The 20,789-nt window shown below is 56.3% G+C and overlaps 1 protein-coding gene across 1 annotated transcript in view; it reads right to left on the bottom strand.

Annotated features, from left to right (window-relative positions):
• MYH9 (myosin heavy chain 9) overlaps positions 1-20,789 on the bottom strand; it is an 88,839-nt gene that overhangs the window by 12,963 nt on the left and 55,087 nt on the right. Inside the window, exons 10-25 of the mRNA XM_045083927.1 lie at positions 20,598-20,693; positions 19,422-19,540; positions 17,574-17,726; positions 16,442-16,615; positions 14,942-15,115; positions 12,851-12,965; positions 10,387-10,580; positions 9,985-10,106; positions 9,162-9,231; positions 7,299-7,459; positions 6,342-6,450; positions 5,212-5,343; positions 4,619-4,825; positions 4,044-4,181; positions 2,654-2,777; positions 648-819 (exon numbers count right to left, since the gene is read on the bottom strand). Of these exons, the coding sequence (XP_044939862.1) occupies positions 648-819; positions 2,654-2,777; positions 4,044-4,181; positions 4,619-4,825; positions 5,212-5,343; positions 6,342-6,450; positions 7,299-7,459; positions 9,162-9,231; positions 9,985-10,106; positions 10,387-10,580; positions 12,851-12,965; positions 14,942-15,115; positions 16,442-16,615; positions 17,574-17,726; positions 19,422-19,540; positions 20,598-20,693 (2,260 nt within the window). The remainder of the gene's footprint in view (positions 1-647; positions 820-2,653; positions 2,778-4,043; positions 4,182-4,618; positions 4,826-5,211; positions 5,344-6,341; positions 6,451-7,298; positions 7,460-9,161; positions 9,232-9,984; positions 10,107-10,386; positions 10,581-12,850; positions 12,966-14,941; positions 15,116-16,441; positions 16,616-17,573; positions 17,727-19,421; positions 19,541-20,597; positions 20,694-20,789) is intronic.

The following is a 20,789-nucleotide window of genomic DNA, read 5'->3' as shown; positions in this document are numbered from 1 at the left end:
TCTCTGCCTACTTGTGATCTTTGTCTAATAAATAAATAAAATCTTTAAAAAAAAAAAAAAAAGAAGAAGAATCACTTCATTTTCCAAACTGAAATTCAGTGCTTGAAATGTAAAAATAAGTAAATAAGTAAATGTTAAGTGAAAATTAAAAAGGAAATGAAACGCCGCCTGCACTGCACCATTACAGCAACTAAGGAAAACTACAAAGGTGCAGTACATACCCTGGGGGTGAAAATTACACCAGTGCAGGTTCGTTAATTGCAATTAATGTGCCCCCCCCGCCCTGGGGCTGCGAAGTGACACTGGGCAGGGCCGCATGGGGGAGGTGCGGGGCTGTTGGGGAACTCTGTGCACCTTCTGCTCAGTTTTCTTGTGACACTAAAACGAAGTTTTGGGTTTTTTGTTTTTGTTTTTAAAGCAGACCTATAACCAGAAAGTTTAAAAATGCGAGAAAGGAAGGCCTAGGGCACTGGGGATGACTTCTGGGGGACTAAAAAGGGACAGTGACGAAGCAGCCACACGCATGCCCTAACGGGACACGACCTATCTTGTTGCGCAACAGCTCCAAGAGGACAGCAGCAGCACAGCTTGCATGGCAGCAGGTGCCAGCAGGGTGGACAGACCCTGCTGTGGGCTATGGCCCTCACCTGGCCAGGGCGGCCTGCAGCTCCTCCTCTTTCTTGGCCAGTTGCATCTTGAGCTCGGCGATCTGGGCCTGCAGCTCGGCGATCTGGTCACTGAGGTCAGTGGAATCCCCCTCTAGCTTCCGGCGAGTCTTCTCCAGTTCCTGACGCTGCTTCTCCTCTCTTCGGAGGCGTTCTGAGGAACAAGCCAGGGGACACCAACAGAGCCCTCAGTGCCCACAGATTTTTTTTTCCACCTTTTTCTATTTTTACAAAAAATACTGAGTTTTTGTTCTAAAACATATGTGAGCCTTAAAAGATCACAGTAAGCAGACACTTGTACCCAAGGCTTGGATGAAGGAAAGAACACCCCCCGAGTTGCCACATCCGGTGTCACCCCAAACTATGCTGACCTGCCCTGCCAGGGACCTACGTTCCCCTGCAAGTTGTGTTCACGGCTCCTTTGTTTTCCTTTAAGTTATACCAGGTCTGCCTCCCTAAAACACAGGCTTCATTCAAGAACTTAAATTGTGTAAGGGAACATCCTGTATGAATTCTATACAGTCATTATGGGCGATCAGGGTCCAATGTATGGCCTTATGATTCCCATTAGGATGTCACTCAGGTAACCCCTTAAGCTTTCTGTGCATCACCTGAACAAGGATAAGGAGACCACCTGACTCAGGAGGTTGCGAGGCTCGTGGGCATTGGTATTCACGACAGCTCCTAGCCCAGAGTCTGTGCTCAGTAAGGGTCAGCGACTTATTCCTCCACTTGCTTCTGTCACTCAACAGTAAAACCTTGAAACTGAGCAAGTTAAGGGTCAGTGCAACTGAGCTCCATGGACCAGTCTGGTGAATGGACCCCAGCGATCCCTGTGCCACTACTGATGGGCGTTCGGGTCGCGTTCACCGTGTGCCCTCAGGAGCATTGCTGCCATGCGCGCTAGCCCGGAAGCCCCAGGGTATGTGGCCAAGAGTGCTGAGTTGGTTGTAGGCACGTGAAGCTTCAAAGCCACCAGGCAGCACCAGACTGTTCAAGGCCACTACCAATTCCCACTCCCACTAGACATGTGTGTTCAGACTGTCCCACATCTCTCTTAACACTCACCGGTGTCAAACCTGAGCCCCCCTGTGTGTCTGCCCGCCCAGTGGCTCTGCCCTCCTAGACCTGGATGAGGGAGAGAGTCCCTGGGCAGCAAGGTCCCTCCAGCACCTTACTTCCCCTTTCCGGCCTGACTCGCCTCAGCCCTTACAAACGTGAAGGGGGCAGGAGGGGATAGGAAAACCCTCCTGGTGCTCAGTCTGGACAGTCTGGGCCCTACACGCCAAGTGCCCTGGGCACACAGGGCTGCCCCAAGTCTCTGCTGACGGAGCAGTGGTTTTTGGCATGAGCTCGGAGCCTCCACAGTGGTCCCCTCTCACCTGTCCCTTTGCTACCTGCACGTCCCAAAAGACACAGACCTGTGTTCTACCTTGTTGTCCTCCCACAAGACAGGGAGACGAAGGCACAACTGGTCACCTGCCCCGAATCAAGCAATGGCCTCTCGTGCCATCTGTCCAGCCCAGCCCCGCATGGTGTGGCTGTACGTGTGATTTAGTGTCGTCCCTGTGGACGCCCGTTCACTGTGCCCCCTTGAAGAGAAGAGAAACTGAAGCCCATGGAGATTACGGGAGAGCTGCGAGGTGACACAGCCGGTAAGCGGCAAAGCTGGGGTCAGACTTCGGACCTCTCAGGACGTCAATATTGTGCAACTCACGGCACACGACAAGAGAGAAATGCCGAAGTGTTCTAAGAGCCCCTCACGTGGGGGAATATCCATCCCCAGTCCAGCCAGTGCCCGGAGGCCCAGACACCCACAGGGACCAGAGCTGTCCCCAAGGTCTTCAGGGCAGTCGTTAGGGGCTGCAAATTACGAGCCTGCCTGCACGCAGTGAACACGAGACCAGCCCAGTGCTCCTGCTCCCGGCAGCAAGGTCCAGCTGGGGCCTGCAGCAGGGGCACCTCAGTCCCTGCCCGCTGCCTCTTACCCTCCAGGTCGGTGATCATCGCCTCGTGCTTGTTCTTCAGCTTGGCGAGGCTCTTCGATTTCTCCTCCTCTTCCATGAGATTGGTGGTAAACTCGGCTATTCTGTCTTCCAGAAGCTTCTTCTCCTGAGGGGTGAGGTGGGTCAAAGAGTAAAGTTAGTTGAGCACAGAACACTTTAGCACTCTTCAAAGTATAACTTGCCTGGAAATTTAGGACTGAACCAAGGGGAGGACTCAAATGCTTGATTCACTAGGATTTTCTAGATCAAAGGGTAATCCTGAAAGGTCACCAGCTGGCACCTGGGCAGCGCAGGCGGTTAAGTGATGGACTCTTGGTTTCGGCTCAGGTCATGATTTGGGGTCCTGAAATCAAGCCCCAAGTCAGGCTCTACAATCAGCAGGGAGTCTGCCTGAGATGCTCTCCCTCTGCCCCTCATGGTCTCTCTCAGATAAATAAATCTTATAAAGAAAAAAAGTCACTGGCAGCCCTGAATCAGCTGGGTGGGCTTCCTCAAGGTCTACAAATGGGGGTGCCTAAGGCCTTCCTGGACCTGCGTCACCCTTTAATTAAACTCAAGTAAGAAAGACACAAAGGTGGCAGCCAGAATTGGGAAGGGGCTTCAGACACAATGACTCTACCGGCTATGTGCCCAGCCCCCGTCCAATGCGTGGGCTGTGACCTCCGCCTTTCTCATGCGAAAGCTTCTCCAAAACACCCCAGCTGCTCCCCCCACCTTCTGCTGCGTGGCTACCACTGGAGTCCTAATATTAACAAGTCCCCAACCAGGCTGACCTCCCAGGCCCAGAACTAACCGAACACCAACCCCCAGTCCAGGTATCTGAGCTTCGTGTCACAGAGTCCACAGGCTGGCATCTTGCCACATCCGCCCGGGCCCCACACTTGGGCTTGGGGGGAGCCTTCTGACCCTTTCAACTGACTCGACTCTGAGCTTTTATCTGCTCACTGGATAAGACTCCGACGGGGACCCGACTTGGCTCTAAGAGAAACAGCCACTACACTGGGAAGGCTGTTGGAGAGCACCCGCGCCTCCACACTGAGCCACCACGGTGCCTGAAGCCCCTCGGAGACGGATGTGCAAGACCCCACAGATGGCTCAGCTGTAAGTCTTGCATCTTGAAACCTGACAGAGAGCTTTACCGAGAAGATATGCCAAACCTTGCCCTTGGGCCCCACTCAGTGGTGAGAAACACCCCATTGAGTAGGACGCTGGCATGCAGAGGCCACAGACACGCAGGAGGGCCCGTGATCGCCAGACGCTGTGGCCGCAGGAGAGGGAGGGAGGCAGGTGCACCGGGATCCCGGAGCCTAGCCTGTGCCCAGATGCAACCCCCACCTCTGCCCACCATGTGGCTGGGCCCCCTGGGCTTCACCTTGGCCAGCTTGCAGTTCTGGTCTTCCATGATGATCTGGTCTTCCTCCAGCTTCTTCAGCTTGGCCTCGGTGGTCACCTTCTCCAGCTGCAGCTTCTGGCGGGCGCTCTCCTCCTCCTCCAGCTGTTCCTCCAGTTCCTACCGCGGGGCCGGGGAGACTGTGAGCGGGGAGCAGACCACACGGACCAACCCCACCCCACTGGTGGGCTTCCATCTTCACAACTAGGGCAAGCCGAAAAGGGAACCCGGCCCAACAGTGCGCTCGCTGCTTCTGAGGTGCATCCCCGAGCCAGCTGCCCCCCAGCAGCATGAGCCAAAGGCAGAGCCGATCGCCCTGGCTCCTTGGACGGACCACAGTGAGGACTGAGGGTATGAAATCAAACTGCCTGGGATCCCCCGTGTCTGACGCCCATGAGGACTCCCTGCCTGCGGAGAGGAGCTCTCCAAAGAGCGGCCTCCCACAGCCCCGGCGACTGCAGCCTCCTCTCTGGCTCCCGGGGCACTGCACTCCATCCCCTCCACCCCATGTCCTGCAGGCAGCACTACCCCTTCTTGGGAGGAGGAAGGGGGCTGACCTGGATGTTCTGCTGCATCTTCTTCTTCTCGGCCTGCAGGTGCTGGCAGCGCTCCTCCTCCTCCTCCACCCTGGCCTCCAGGTCATGGCAGATCTCTTCGAGCTCCTGCTTCTTGGCGGTCAGGCGGGCGCGGAGCTCCTCCGCCTCGGCACACAGCTCCGTTTCCGCCTGGAGCTGCTCCTGCAACTGCAGCTTCTCTGCCATGAGCTGCAAAGAGCATGGGGACCACGTGAGCCCTGGCAGCTCGGAGGTCCTGGCGCTCAGGCTTCCCCGCCCACCAGAACAGTTCCTGTCTTGAGGCTGCTGAGGCTCCCAGGCACTCCCCAAATATCGTGTTCCGGGTCCTTCACCATTACCCTGTTAGCCGTGCACCACCATCCCCGGTAAATGGATTCGGAGAGATTTACCCAACAACCAGGAACTCTCTGTCCCACCGGGCACCTCCCTATATCACAGAATCCCAGTGGGGTCTGTTTACAGGAACAGCAAAACCTCTCCGGCAACTCCCAATACGCCCCGCCTCCTGCTGGCCAGCAGGTGGCAGCACTGGGAGCGGCCGGCCCAACAACAGGCCAGAGCCCACAGACCCCTACCTGGGACTGGAGGGTCTCCATCTCTGTGAGCCTGTTCTCAGCGGCCAGCTGCTTCTCCCGGACCTTCACCAGCTCCTCCTCCTTGGCCATCATCTCCTCCTCCTGCCGGCTCACCTGCAACAGCGGCTTGACCTGGGAGAGATAGAGGCAGAGGCGCTTGGCTAAGGATACCTATTCAAGCCCTCACCTGCAAAGGGCAGGCTCGAGGGGCAAGCTCCCTAGAGGGATGGCCAAACAGACCCACTGCGGGGGGAGAAGGAATAGGTACCAACACAGACCATCTTCCTGGAGATGGATTCGGTGCTGGGTGTCCGGGGCCTCTGACCCCGCTAAAATACAGGTCAGGGAAACCACCCGTGCGTGCACAAAGATGTGGACAGCGTGTTCACATGGATGAAAAACTAGGAAGGAGAGAAATACACACGACGGGGAGAGCGGCCAGATAAAACAGGAAGTGTCTCCAGGGGACAAGACGCTGACTTTTAAAAAATAATGCTCACGAAGGAATCCTAAATGGCAAATATACAACACAAGCCTGGTTACACAAGTCAGAGCTCAGCTAGGTAAGACTGCGTGAGTATGGTTTGTGAGCGGAGACTTAAAGAGTAAAAAAGCGGGAATAAACATGCAAACGTCGTCCTGGCACAGACACTGGCTCGGGGCTGAAGGAATCACGTGTGAACGTCTGTCTGCTTCTCTACACTCTGTGTTATTAGTTTAACTTTTCACAATGGCCACAAATTATCTATTACAATCGAAAGCAACCTGAACTACATTCCTGATGAAGGGATTTGGGGGGGGGGAGGGGTGCCTAGGGAAGGGAAGGCCTGTCCAGCTGGGAGCACCCCATGGCCCTGTGGCTGCTTGGGAGGACAGCACCCCCAGCACGCGCGGCCCCAGCGCCCAGGCCATCCATGCCAGACACATGCCAAAGTGCGCAGGGTCCAGACCCTGCAGGGCAGGCCCAGCCCAGGCTCACGTCGGCAGGCTCAGGTAAGGGGTGGGCAGGGAGGCCCAGGCTACACGCAGCTCCCTGGGCCCCAAGTCCTTCACAGAGGCCAGAAGGAGGCGACGGAGGCCAGCAGAGCGCTGGGGGGGTCAGGAGCGAGGGAAGCCCGTGGGGAACCCACCTTGGTGAAGAGCCGCCACCACTGCCAGTTCCGCAGCTTGAGGTAAGCGGCGCAGTTCCTCTGCAGGACCTTCATGGCCGTCAGCTGCTGCTGCCGCTTGGCAAAGGCCCTGGGGAGAGGGACCCCGTTAGGGCAGGAGACCACATAGCTCCAGCAGATGGGGGAGCCAACCCTTCCCCACCTGAGATGCCTCAAGGCACAAGTGCAGGGAAGGAGCCTGGCCTTGGGGGTGAGTCCTGCAGGTGAGCCCCCAGAAGGTGACAAGGACCAAGTCACCAAGTCTTTGTCCATCACCAAGGGACAAGTATGTTCACAGGGTGAAAGTCCCTTGTGGCTAACTAGCTCTGTGTCTAACAGAACTGCTCGTCACTTAGTAGACAGACTGCAGCTTTCCAGCTCCTTGCCACCCTCCAGTGGGGGCCTTTGGTGGAAAATAACAGCTCGTGTCCTGCAAAGGTGGGCTTAATGTGTCAACTTGGGGATATGTGAGGACCCCATTTGTCCAAACACCACAAAGCTATGTTCTGTCTCCCAGGACTCCCAGCTCACACTGAAACACACAGCCACAAGCACAGACACAGGGGTTTGGAAGCCCAGTGTGCAACTGCCATAGCCACTGTCCCGCAGCAGGTGAGCCCTACTCCCGAGGAGAAGCTCCAGACTGGAGGACAGTCTCCTGTACTGGGAGCACAAGGGGCTTGGGACAGGGACCACTGGGCATCATCCCTACAACAAGGGACACCGTGAGGAATACTGGGAAGCACAACTTTGCGGCAGGCAAATCAGGCCCAGAGTCACCCCTTCCCTGCCCGTCACTTTAAACCTGAGACACAAATCCAGAAAGCAGGGGGCACAGAGCTCCAGCCCTGGCTAGCATCCGTGCCTCTGTGCGGCAGGAAAGCCAGGAAGCCAGAGCACGGGCAGGCCGGGCAGAGGTGGGCCCCTCCGAGAACTCACTTCCTGGCCAGGTAGCCCCTGCAGCAGGCCTGGAAGCCGATGATGACGTCCGTGATCTTCAGGTCCCGCTCCTCCTCCAGGTGGGCCAGCACGCCGGCCCGGAAGAAGACCTTACTCTGGCCGATGCGGTACAGATTGCTGTCCAGCTCCAAGGCTTTGATCTAGAGGGGAGCAGAGCGGGCCATTCACCACGTGCCACCACAGGGCCCTGAGAACAACGCTGGAGCCAGCGGGCCATCCCAGCAGTGGCCACTTCTCCGCTGGGCAGCCTGTCCCCCAGAGCCAGAGAAAGGGGGGCTCAGAGATGCCGGAAGGAGGGGCAGGTGGCTTCCTGCACAGGGCAGGGTGACGCACCAGACAGCGGGAAAACACAGAACCTCGACATCAAAGGGACCAAAAGGTCTTCTCTCCTTCCACCTCCCACCTCCGTGCACTGCCACCACGGGCCACCCGTGCCCAGCCAGGCCACCCTCGAACCACAGGTGGCTGAGCGGCATCGTCACCGTCTCCAAGACCAGGACATGCTCCAGTTCAGGCCAAGCCCTGGACCAAACACTAATTAGGGGACCTGGGGCTTTAACCTCTAGGAGCCTGTGCTTCCTCAGCTGGAGAATGGGAACGATACTTTCTTTAATTAGGACAAGAGTGAAGAAATCAAGCAAATAATAGTGCCTCAGCCCCCGTACGGCTGTGAGATCTGAACAGGAAAGCTGAGCTCAATACAGGGCCACATGTGCTGCGGACAGAGCAGAATGAATGCCGTTACCATCACTGAGCGGTCTGGGTATAGTATAGGGCTCTCTTGTTAACCCACCGAGGCAGGGGCCCATCTGTCTGCCTGTCTGCCTAGGAGACAAGGACTGAAACACGACCTGAAAAAGGCAGAGCCTGGGATGGGATGAGTGGAATCCGAACTAGCTTCGGGGGGGTGGGGGGCGGTGGCAAATGGCCCCAACTGTCCTGGAGAGGCCCTGGGAGGAGCAGGGAAGGACACTGCGGGTGGAGTCACCACGGGCATCTGCCCTCCCTGCCCCACCCCTAGCCTGGACAGCCTGGAGAAAGGCTGGCCCACGCACCCTCCCCGTCAGGCCCCAGTCCCCCCAGCTGGTGGCACTGCACAGCAGGGAGCGTTCTCCTCCCTCCCGCCCCCCCCATCACCTAATGCAGAGCTTCGCACAGAGGTGTCTACTTCTTCCTTCCCTCTCCTCTGACAACTCCCACCCCATTCTCTCTCCGCTTTGGAAAGAACACAGAGGAAAGACAACAGGAGGCAGGGGCAGCCCACCCTGACCGCCTGAAGAACAACACAACACCAATACAGTAGGACACAGAACAGAGGGCATCCGGCCCCAGCTCCACCACTGAGTCCCCAGGGGCTGTCGTTCATCCCGACACACTGCTGCCCAGCAGGCACTGCTCGAGGGGCTGAGAGGAAATGTCCAGAAGCACACACTGTGGGGGCCTAGAGCCGTGCTCCGGGCTGGCTGCCTTGCTGGGGGGGCTTCCCTTGCCACCCACACTGGGTGTGACGATCCCAGGAGACACGAGCAAGAAAGCACCAGACTGGACCCCAAAGGAAGGGACCGGCTCCCACCAGAGCCTGCCGTGACCAGAGCATTAGTCTCCACACTGCCCAGTCCCGCACGCCATCTCTGACCAGCCCAGGGCCAACAGGGCCGCCGAGAGAGGCCCCGGCAGAATCAGGACTGCGTCAGCGCAGAACAACATAGCGCAGCTGTCATCCAGCGAGAAGGGCCGGGTCCAGGCTCGCAGGCACAGGCCATGCACATGCACACCCACCATCGGTGTCAGCGCCCCCCACCCCCTGCCCCAGCAGGAAGCAGAGACAGCAGCTCTACTCACCATGAGCACGCAGGCCTGCTTCCCGTCCATGAAGCCCTTCGGAATGGAATTCGGTGTGAGGATCTCGTATCTGAGGAAGAACGAGAAGCCTGGTCAGTCCACTCCTCACTTGGATTCCACGGGGCCTGGGATGCACGGGAGAGAGGAGGACCATCCCTACAGGACAGCACACACGGGGATTCCCTTCACGAGTCTCCCAGGGGAGGAAGACATTCGGCAAATGCTACCCTGCTCTCTCCTTAGGCTGAGTGACACAGACAGCCTTCAGGCGTTCCAGAAAGTGAACAGAAATTCACACTGAGCTGTTTCGGTCACACAAGGGCAAGCTTTAGGTTCGGCTCACCAACTGCCAATGGCCCAGTGTCCACATCTGTCCCCTTTCCCCCAAGGCGCTGCAGGGGCCTCTAACAAGTGGGACAGTCCCAGAAACAGAGCCGCATCGGGCCAGCAACTGGCACTGAACATAGTTATGACACACACAGGACCGTGTCATTGATGTCCTGCTCTGCGCACACGGCAGGAAGCCACAGTGCTCTGAAACCTCCACTTCCACAAAGTCCCCTGAACACCCCCGTCTTTGGCTCATTCCTCTTTAATTTCTCCTCCAAGATGCCTGGGCAGAAGCAAGCAGTACCAGGGTCCCCAGTCAAGAGCAGTGACAGCCAGCAAGGTAACAAGACAGAGAAACCCCTTGTCATACAGAGGGAGGCACAGAGAAGGAACGGGAGGAGCCAGCCAGACCCCTGCTCCACGGGGATGAGGCAACCGCTCCCTCGCCCACGCAGCCCGCCATGGGAAGGGCAGGCCCCCAACCCCGGCTCACCGCTGCCGGAACTCCTGGAAGACCACCCTGTTGGGGAAGCCCTGGCGGCAGATCCGGATGCCCTCCAGGACCCCGTTGCAGCGCAGCTGGTCCAGCACCAGGTGGGGATCCAGCTTGCCAGCCTGGAGAGGGAGACAGACAGGGTGGTCTCACGTCAGCGCCTGGTGTGGACGGAAGGAGGCAGGGCAGGCCCCTCGGGACTCCGCGGGGTAAACGCCCCGGGGGGTGGGAGTCCCGGCAGCCTGCAGGCACCCCAGCAGAAGGCAGACCACAACTATAGCCCGTGTGCTCAGGGAGCCTTGTGCCGAGCCGCACGGGGTCTTTGCCGGGGCTCTCAGTGTGTGGTGGGAGGCAGGGGGAGCACGTCTGCTCAGGGAGACAGACGGGGCCAGGCACCCGCACCTTCTTCTCGTGGTTGGGGATGATGCAGCGGACGAAATTGGGGTTGGTGTTCCTCAGTGTGGCCATCAGCTTGGCCAGCTGCTCCTTGTAGAGCTGACCCACGGTCCGGAACATGCCCTTCCGTGTCTTGAAGGCCCCGGGCAGCGCTGTCTCTGACATGCCGGCCACCTGGTCCAGACCAATGATGCGGTCCACTGCAGAGACCACCCAAAAAAGCCCATGAGTGCCCAGTGGTCCTAGTGCGGGGGTGGAGGGACAGGAAAGAGACAGACACCTGGACAGAAGGAGAAGAAGCTACAGAACAACAAGACCGTGTCTACTTAGAATCTACAGAGGGCAAAGGTCAACTCCAAACATTCAGCAAACTTGACTTTACACAAGAGGCGGGAAAGGGCAAAGGGTTTGGAGAGCCTGCAAAGCCACGGCAGGGGGTCCACAGGCTAACCCCACAACCCCCCCTTCTCATCACCCTTCTTCAGCCCACCGTGCAAGCTAAGCTCCTCTTCCCAGAGAGATGTAACAGAGCCGCAACAGGATTTCAGGGCAGCGAGCCTGGCCACTACACTAGGCTGGCTCTAGGGAGGTGTTAAAACTTGACCTGTAGGACCCTGCAGTTCCACGTCCCACTAAGAACAACGTAACAAAAGAACAGTACCCTGAAATCACACTGACCTTTCCTAAGGGCAGAGGCTGGGAGTTAGAAAGTGGGAGCTGTTAAGTTACCTGCCATGGTTCTTAGGACTCTGGGAGATCCCTTCACTGTCTGGGGGCCTCCCGTGCATAGCCCCCTAAACTGGGGACCTAGGGCGCCTGGGTGGCTCAGCCAGTTAAGCGTCTGCCTTCAGCTCAGGTCATGATCCCAGGGCTCCCCTCTGCCTGCCACTACTCCTGCTTGCGCACTCTCTCTCGCTCTGATGAATAAATAAAATTTTTAACAATAACTATAAATAAATAGGTAGGTAGGTTGGGGGCCCAGAGCAGCACACGGTGTCAGGAGCGAAGAGGTCCCAAGGAGTCTGCAGACCCCTGCCCACTCTTGTGTCTTGCAAGGTCTCCGAGCTCATAGTTTTTATCATCTCACACGCCCTCCTGGGACACTGCCCTTGGTTGGCACTGTGGCGCAGGCCCAGAGCAATGAAGGAACCACGTCCTCCGCAGTGAAAGGAAACGAACAAGCAAATCCAACCAATGCGGCTGGTGACCGGAGGTCCATTTTAAGCAAGAGTCAACTTCAAGTTTGAAGCCTTCTGCGCTTGGATATAAAAGCTAAGGACTCTTGGGGCACCTGGGTGGCTCAGTCGGTTAAGCCTCTGCCTTTGGATCAGGTCATGATCTCAGCGTCCTGGGATTGAGCCCCGCATCTGGCTCTCTCCTCAGCTGGTAGCCTGCTTCCCCCTCTCTCTCTGCCTGCCTCTCTGCCTACTTGTGATCTCTCTCTGTCAAATAAATAAATTTTTTAAAAATATTCAAAAAAAAAAAGGCTGAGGACTCTGAGACAAAGTCTGTTTCCTACTCCTCTGTGGCCAGAGCTCAGAATTTCTCTGAAGACAGCAGCAGGAGCAAGGACAGACCCGCAAACTGGTCCATCAAAGTGGGAGGCATTCTGGACCTTGTGTACCCAGGGCCCACCCCACTAGCTAGCAAAGGCTTCCTGGGAGTGGGAGGCTTGTAAAGGCCGCTCAGGGTGCTCAGAGGAAGGGTGAATGTGCCCCCACAGAAACTGGCCGTTTCAGGGGAGCATGTCCTGCCCCCTGGAGGCTGGGCCCAGAAGGAGCAGAGCCTCACCAAGAGCGCTGAACTAAAGCACAGAGGCTCTTTGCGCACGCGCATGCGCACGCGCGCGCGCACACACACACACACACACACACACACAGTAGGACACACAACCCCTGAACCTCATGCTGAGATGCCCACAGCCATCCAAGCAGCAAGACAGCACCCCCTTTGGAGAGGGGGCAGCTCTTAAGAAGAATATGAATTTTTATGCTGGATATTCCCCCCTTTCCAAGATCGAGGTGGAGAGCCTGCCCGCAAGTGGGGGACAGAGAGGGGACAGGGGCAGTCAGGCAGGGAGAGCCAAAGGGCAAGAACACTCAGCAGAAGCGCGTCGCACCGCACACGAGGGTCAGCCCCCCAGGGGGCAGTCACCTGGTTCTAGGTGGAGAAAGGGAAAGCGCTGATAGAAATAGGCCCTCTGAGTGCTCTGTAGTTCTGCAACAGAGAGGTTAAAGCAAAACCAGGCAGAGGGAGAGGAGGAGCCGACAGAAGCAAGGAAGAAGAATTCCAGAGCCACCGGCCTGCCCCGGAGAGGTGGAACCGCAGAAGGGTGTGTGATGGGGGACCAGTGTGCAGGGGATCTGGGCCACGGTGGCAGGCCGGGCCCTCGTCCCAGGACTGGTGAAGGCAGGCAGCCGAGGCCAGCCGAGGCCACGGGGAGGCAGGGGGCGGGGGGCAAAGGGCGTACCATCCTTCCACAGCTCCGAGACGAATTTGTCAGAGGACTGGTGCAGGAGCGTGGCGATGTTGTCGTTCAGCGGGTCCATGTTCTTCATCAGCCACTCATCGGCCTTGTAGTCCACCTGCGAGAGTTGGGGGCCCGGGTCACAGGCTGCTCTGGGGAGACAGGCGCTCCGGAAGCCAGCCAGCCCCATGGGTGAGGAAGTTTAAGAACGCGAACACCCCTCGACCTGGTATTTCCTTCTCCAAGAAAGGAGGGAGTGAAGAGTGTGGCAAGGCCGCAGCAGGACGTGCCCGTCAGCAGTGGGACGGGCGACAGAGAGAAAACTACCCACAACATGAATATCCAGCAACGGGGGACTGGCTGAGAAATTTAGGCTGTGGCAATATAATGGAATCCTATTTTATTTTATTTTATTTATTTATTTAATCGTAACATAAGTATAAAGAAAAAAATTTTGGCAGGACATAACCCAAATGTTACAATATTTCTTTTAATTAATAAAGCAAGGATTTTTGCTTTATCTTTTTAGGATGCCTGAGTTTTCCCTGAGCTTGTATTATTCTTATTTTCTGAAATACATTCTTAAATCCACTGTACTTTCACAGCAAAGACCCCAGAACAAAACCCAGTGCAGGCCGCCTCAGGCCGCTTCAGCCTCCCTCTTCCGAACCCACAGCATGGCGCAGAGGTGACCACTGTCCTGGGGCCAGCACTCCTCTACCACCCCGTCTGGAGGTTCCCCCACAGGCGCCCATCGACGGTGCGGTGTGTGATGCTGGCTTCATGCTACCTCTGGGGAAGTGTCAACGCCCCCGACACTGAGTCCTGGTCGCCTGGCGCAGCCATTACGCCTGCAGCCCAGGCCACGTGGCCAGGTTCACCGTTTAGGCACACGGGCGGGCTTTCCATTGTGACTGGTTTTTGGCATGATAAATAACACTGCAATAAAAGCCCTGTGTGTGCCTCTACACGGGCATTTCTGACAAAGACAGAAGTGGGAATGCAGGCTCAGGGATGTTACCTGTAGGTAACTACAGAAACAGCACTGGTAGTTCGGGGTGTTTTGGTTTTTTTAATGGGTGTTTTTAAAGTCTCGAGCTGTGTGCCTCAGCAACCACAGGAAGCAGACAAGCTGAAGGCCGGGCCACAGGCTGCCCCTCCACACCGTACCCCGAGCAGTGGGCGGGGACCAAGTGTGGGGACCAGGTGTCCCTGGGGAGCAGAGCCATGAGAGCGTCAAGGCTGGCCTGGCCCAACTCATCCCATGTTCTGGCTGCACCTGGTAGAGCTTCCAGCAAGAACACAGAACTTGCTGAAACCAGCTTTATTCGAAGTCCAGAGCTCTGTGCACTTAGGACACCCCTCCTCAGGTCGGGACAAGAGCAATTTTGCCATTTTGTGGCTGGGCAGCCTTGGCCATTAACAGAGCTGTCACCCACAGTGGTGGCTCTCCACCAGAGCCACCATGCCCACCCCACATGTGGCAATCTCTAGAGACCTTCTGGTCACACCAAGGGAGAGTGCTAGTGACCTCTGGTGGGTAAAAGCCAGGAGTGCTGCTGAACATTCCCCAACACACATGACAGGCACAGACGCCACGACAGCGCAGCCCGAGAGCAGGCATGCGAAGGCCGAGCGGCTCTCAGCACAGGCTGTGCCAGCAGCCAAAGTTACATGAACTCAATAACTTTGTACAGCGGGGCTTACTGATTTTCCAGATGAGACGACCATGGCTCAGAGAGGTTCACTGACCCAAAGTGCCACCACTGACGAGTGGCAGGCTCTCATTCAAACTCTAGCATCTGCCTGTAGCACGGATCTCCCTTCCATGTCTAGAAAATGCACCTAACGACCAGACCACTGAGTACCAGTCTGAACGCCGTCCAAGCAGGCTGCGAGCTCCCCGTGCAACAGCGCACAGCACGGGGCTCTGCCAGCTGGGAGAGCCATGTGGATGCCAATCACTGCCACGACGGACCCGCTGGCCAGTCCCTACCCCCCACTAGCCCCCAGGGCTGCCCCGCCCCTTGGCGGGGACAGAATCATCTCCCTCCCTGCCCCCCACGCACGTGCAGCTGCGCGAGCTCGCCTCACCTTGCCTGCATAGTGCATGATGCAGAAGTCAGCTCTGTCCTTCAGTTGCTTGGGCTTCTGGAGCTTCGGGTGGCCACCCTGTTCCTGCACCACCTTCTCCACAAAGCTCTTGTCGGTGGCTTTGGGGAACCAACACTCCTCGTCCAGCAGGGCCAGGATGCCAGGGGGCCCTGCCTGGGAAAAACGCAGCACCCCACAGGTGAGTACAACCTGGGGACCCACCCCACCCATTCCCTTCATGAGAAGCCAGAGGTTCGGGTTCAGAAGCCCCAGAGTGTCAGCAGAAGGTGGTGACACCTGCCCCCACAGAGGGGGTGAAAGGAAGCATCAGCAAAACTCAACTCGGGAACTCCAGTCTGAGGCACCCATTTGGCTCAGGGGATATGGCACATGACTCTTGACCTCAGGGTTATGAGTTCGGGCCCCACACTGGGTACCAAGCCCACTTAAAAATTCTAATTTAAAAAGAAACTTCTGAGGTCTAGGCTGCGGCTGACACACTTTAACCAGATGGTTCATCAGAGTCCGTGCCCTGGAAATCACATGGTGGGTTTGACAGGTGTGTGCCATGGCCCGCACGCCCGGGGCACTTGGAGACACTGCCCCCCATAATGCGTATGCACCCCATGTGGCGAGAGCCCCAGCAACACGCTGGATTGACAAGGAAAACTGAAACGCTATGGAGCTTGGCTAAGCGGACTCCAAGGCAGATGAGGTCCTGCTCACTGAAAACCTCAACTGATTCAAGAAAAACTCATCACAGAAGTAAAATGCTTGACATTAGGCTCAGGAATCGTTTCAACCCCTGTCCCTGCCTTATCACTTCCAAATGCACAAGGTCCCTCCCAAGTCCTCCAGCAACTGGCATGTCAGGGTGTCTCCAGCTGTACCCATTTCCAGCAGCTCAGGACTCTGGGAACGAGAGAGAACCCAGACCAAGAAACGGCTCCAGCTCCATGAAGGAGCACATCCTGCCCAACCTAAAACACAAGCAGGCGACCCCAGCTGCTCTCCAGATACTGCTGCCCACCCACAGCCAATGCCAGGGGCCGGCAGCTCTGGTGCAGAGTTAGTCCTAAGGGGAAAGAGCAGATTCAGCACCTGCAACGGAAGCAGCATTCAACACCCTGGCTCTGCCCATGGCCACGGGGCAGAAGCACCTGGGGACAGGATGCTACGGCATAAAAGCACACCTGTTTCTCTAAGACAAAGACAGGTTTGTTGAGCCCACCCCTCAGGTAAACACTGGGTGGTCTCCCAGGACAGAAGACAGAATACTTTGGCACCAGCCACAGCCCCCCACTGGCCGGCAGCCGGGTGAGGCCCCTAGGCACCAGATTCAAGCCCGAGGGCTTATTCCTGCAGGTGGCACCAACACGGAGCGGAACCAGACACAACACCTCTACCCCATGTCAACGAGCAGCGGGAGGCGGGGCATGGGCCCCCCCTCCCTGGAGGGGAGGAGTGACAAGCTGAGGTCAGAGCAGGTCTGGCTCTTACTGGCTTCTCGATGAGGTCGATGCAGGGCTGCAGGTCGAGACCAAAGTCGATGAAGTTCCACTCGATGCCCTCGCGCTGGTACTCCTCCTGCTCCAGGATGAACATGGTGTGGTTGAAGAGCTGCTGCAGCTTCTCGTTGGTGTAGTTGATGCACAGCTGCTCGAACGAGTTCAGCTGCAGGGAGAGAGTGCGACGTCAGCCCAAGCTGCGGCCCCTTGGCGAGGCGTGGGGTGGGAGTTCAGGATGGACCTCCTCTGGCAGCTTGGTGCGGGCCCCCGGGGAGCCCAGACCCGCAGGCGGCCTTCCGTTACCAAACCCAGAGCAGGGGTTCCTCACTACCTGGGGTCCATGGACCTTTCTAGAAGTTTGGTAAAGCCTTTCTCAGAACAGAGTTTGAAAATGAATAAAATAGATAAACTAATGAAAAAGGAAAACAGTTAGGCTGAAATGTAATTATGAAAACTCTGTGCCACACGAACACGTGGTATTTCCTTATTAACAAGCACAAGCTGCGGGCTCCCTGACTTCCAGGAGGCTGAGGAAGACGAGCGGGAAGGACAGCACGTCATCTCCACAAACTGCCGTGGTGTGAAAGCGTCTGCTTCCCCCCGGAGACAGACCCTGAGCCCTGCTAGGACAACTGCGCTTTGTCAATTCTGCTCAATTCCCAATTAAAAGGAATGGCGTCACATCAACGAGATGTTAGTGACAAACAGAGGTAAGTCCCCTGCCCACCGCCTCCCTCAGAGTTCACAGTCTCTCTCTGAAACCTGCCCGAGGCTAAGAACCTCTGATCTACCCCAAGTGTCACTTTTCCAGCCAGACCTCAGTCTCCAGGGCCAGACACAAGGTCTCCTCCAACACTCAATTAACAGTTGCTAGAAGAGTCCATCTGAGAAAGCACCTGCCTGTGCAGACTCCCAGTGCACCCGCCAGAAGGTTTCGTTCTCGCCAGCACTGCCCGGGTGGGGGGTGGGGGGACGGGTGCTTGCTGGAGCTTAAAATACACCCAGCTGATGTCCTGTCTCCACGAGAGGGAGGAGCTGGCCCACTCAGACAGCCGTGGGACCGGAGGAGAGAAGACTCCTTGCCAGGGAGCGGGTGGCCCGGAGAGCACGGGAGGGGAGCTCACTTCAAAGATCTCGAAGCCAGCGATGTCCAGGATGCCGATGAAAGAGGCGCCCTGCCTCTTGGTCTTGTCCAGAGCCTTGTTGATGCGCAGCACCAGCCAGCGGAACATTCGCTCGTAGGTGGCCTTGGCCAAGGCCTCGATGGCAAAGTCCGCCTGGGAGGGGACACGCCCAGGGGGACAGAATGTCAGATGCAAGGAGCCTCTAAACCTTGTAACCCTTTGCTCCAGTCAATCCACCTGCACGGCTGTCCCCCAGAGAGACAGCCCTAAGGATAGGAAGAAAAGCTTCGCGCACAAGTAGGGTCATTGCAGCGTTATTTACAATGACCCGAAACTGAAACAATTTAGGTGCCAGACCATGCACGCACAGCATGAAGTACTCAGACATTCGCAAAAAGATAAAGAGGGACATATGGAGGCATCTACAGAAGAAACGGTAAGACGTAGGAGGTCTCCTTCAATGTGAGAGGTGGGGGAATAAGATTGATGGTGAGCCAAGACAGGCCAGGAGTCGGGAACTCTTGAAGCTGTCTGTGCAACGGGCTCATGGGCTCATTACACTCTCTTATTCTGCAAATGCTGGAACAGTCCCACGGTAAAAAAGCCATGGTGACAACTAAGTTTTAGAAAGAAAAAGCCTTGGGACGCCTGAGTGGCTCAGTTGGTTAAGCATCCAACTCTTGATCTCGGCTCAGGTCTCAATCTCAGTGTCTTGAGTTCAAGTCCTGCGTTGGGCTCCACACTGGGCATGGAGCCTACTTAAAATAAATAAAATAAAAATAAAAATTAAAAAAAAGAAAGAAAAGAAAAAACCTTGCAGGAAATAAAAAGCTGCCCAATACTTGTCACTGACTAGGACTGTGACAATTTTTTTTCTTTATCTAGATTTTCCTGTATTTTCTGAATCTTCTTTTTTTTTTTTTTAATTTTATTTATTTATTTGACAGAGATCACAAATAGGCAGAGAGGCAGGCAGAGAGAGGAAGGGAAGCAGGCTCCCTGCTGAGCAGAGAGCCCGACGCGGGGCTCCATCCCAGGACGCTGGGTTCATGACCTGAGCCGAAGGAAGAAGCTTTAACCCACTGAGCCACCCAGGCACCCCTGTATTTTCAGAATCTTAAGCATTCATACAATAGTTTCATAACAGAAAAAAATAAAGGTTCTTTAGTTATTAGGGAAATGCAGTTGGTACTAATTGTGCAAGTTATCTTTTGAAATCAACGTTCCTTGCTATGGTAGGACGGCTGAAAAAGGACTCACAAATGTGAACTTTGAAGTATTTTTGAAAGGTAGGGTACAGCACCTTAGAGCCCCCCCATCGCCAGTGGCAACAGAGGGGCCTGGCTGGGGAGGGATCCCAGCTCCTGGGGGAGGCAGGCCCGCCCATGTGGCACAGCCAAGGGAAGACGCTGCTGTCTCTCACCATGAGACAGCAGGCTGTGGGGAGAGAGCTGCTTGGCACGGGCTTCGAGGGCGGTGGGTGCTGCCGTCCCGGCACCAGAATGAGTTATGCTAGGAAACAGCGAGTTTCCCCTTCACTCTACACCAGAACAGGACGAGCCTCCACACTCACCAATCAGTCCCCATGTCGACTCCATGCAAAGGAGCACAACATACCCATGGCCGTTCCTAAGCCAGGGGCCTAGGGCAGCATCTTGACTCCCTGGACCAGTTTTCTCATGTTCTCGCTGGGGGTCAACACCACTCTATTCCCTGAACTGCTGGGAGGACTGAATGAGGGACCCAGGCAAGGTGCCCATCACAGCAGTGGCCCAGACCGGGCCCCAAACCAGCCACCACAGCAACCCTGCCAGGAAAACAGCCCGCACCCCCGGCCCGAGGGCCTACCTGCTCCTTCGTCTGTGCCTTCTGGACGTAGTCCCGGCCCACCTTGATGCGTGGGGTGAGGATTCCTCTGGTGAAATCCGTCACGTTGATACCCAAGAGGTGGGACACTTTCTGGGCAGCTGCGATTTTTCAAAGAGTAAGGAAGGGAGGGGTGAGAAGTTTTAATTAAACCCAAGAGAATGAGTCCCTGTGCTCAACCGAGAGGCGGTAACTGAGCGATCATTACCAGGACAACTGGCTCTGGGCCCTTCTTCAGCCCCGCGCATGACGCCTAGGTCTCCCCTCAGACCCCGTGGTCACGGCCCCTCCTCACAGGGGGCCTGGGGCCGGTTCCTCTGCACAATCCTGGCCACACAATGAGTGTGGAAGTGGGTCCTACCCGCAAATAGGACTTGGAGGAGCAGCCCCCCACCCCAGCCCTGGTGCTAGGGGGTGCAACAGCATACATTCCCTGGGAACATCTCTTACAATCCAAACACACATGTGTTACGTTTTCTCAGAAGCCCCAAGAAGGGCACCTGAGGGCTGACAGCTTAAATGGGGTCATTTGCAGTGACTCAGGGGATGGCAGTGGCGGAGGAACAGATGTGAGGACGGCAGCGGTCGGTTGTCCTGACGTGTTCAGGGGAAAGGCAGCAGGAGACGGAGCGAGAGCAGAAATCATGGTTTTACTGACTGGGACAACCGGTTTGGCCTCCAGAACGACGGAGGGAAACCCTGGTCCACATGACCAAGGGCTTTTCCAGCTCCTTCTGAGGCTTACTCCCTGAGGATATGCCAGGGTGACATTTGTATTTTCTTAAAAGAAAGAAAGACAGATAGATAGATAGATAGATAGATACAGAGCATGGGGCGCCTGGGTGGCTCAGTCAGTTAAGCGCCTGCCTTTGGCTCAGGTCATGATCCCGGGGCCCGGGGATGGAGGGCTCCCTGCTCAGGAGGGAGGACTCTGCCTCTCCCTCTGCCTCAGCCCTCCCCCTACTTCATGCTCTGTCAAATAAAAAGTTAAAATCTTAAAAAAAAAAAAAAAAAAAAAAAAAAAAAGCGACAGCCAGCCATAAATATACATGTAATGTGTATTTAGTTTGGCTGGAATTCCTAAGGCTTCTTTCAAGCAAATCCAAACCCAGATCGCGGGCCCTGTGTTCGGCCCTGTGTCGGAACCATGGGCATTACCTGTGTTGTCGGGCATGGACGCCTGGTCCGTGTTGCGTTCCTTCTTGAAGACGATGTTGCCGAGCTGAAGGACGCCCGAGATGACTCGCAGCAAGCCTTTAGGGGACAATCAAAGCAGCTCAGAACCGGGAACGGAGTGGCTAGAATAAGCCCCTGGGTGGGGCCAGTCCCTCCCCTAGGAGCCCCTGAAGA

Source organism: Mustela putorius, unplaced genomic scaffold (assembly GCF_011764305.1).
Source record: "Mustela putorius furo isolate JIRA1106 unplaced genomic scaffold, ASM1176430v1.1 tig00000738_pilon_pilon_pilon, whole genome shotgun sequence".
NCBI lineage: Eukaryota > Metazoa > Chordata > Mammalia > Carnivora > Mustelidae > Mustela > Mustela putorius.
The sequence above is the reverse complement of the archived record's forward strand: the minus strand, read 5'-3'. Positions and strand labels throughout refer to the sequence as shown.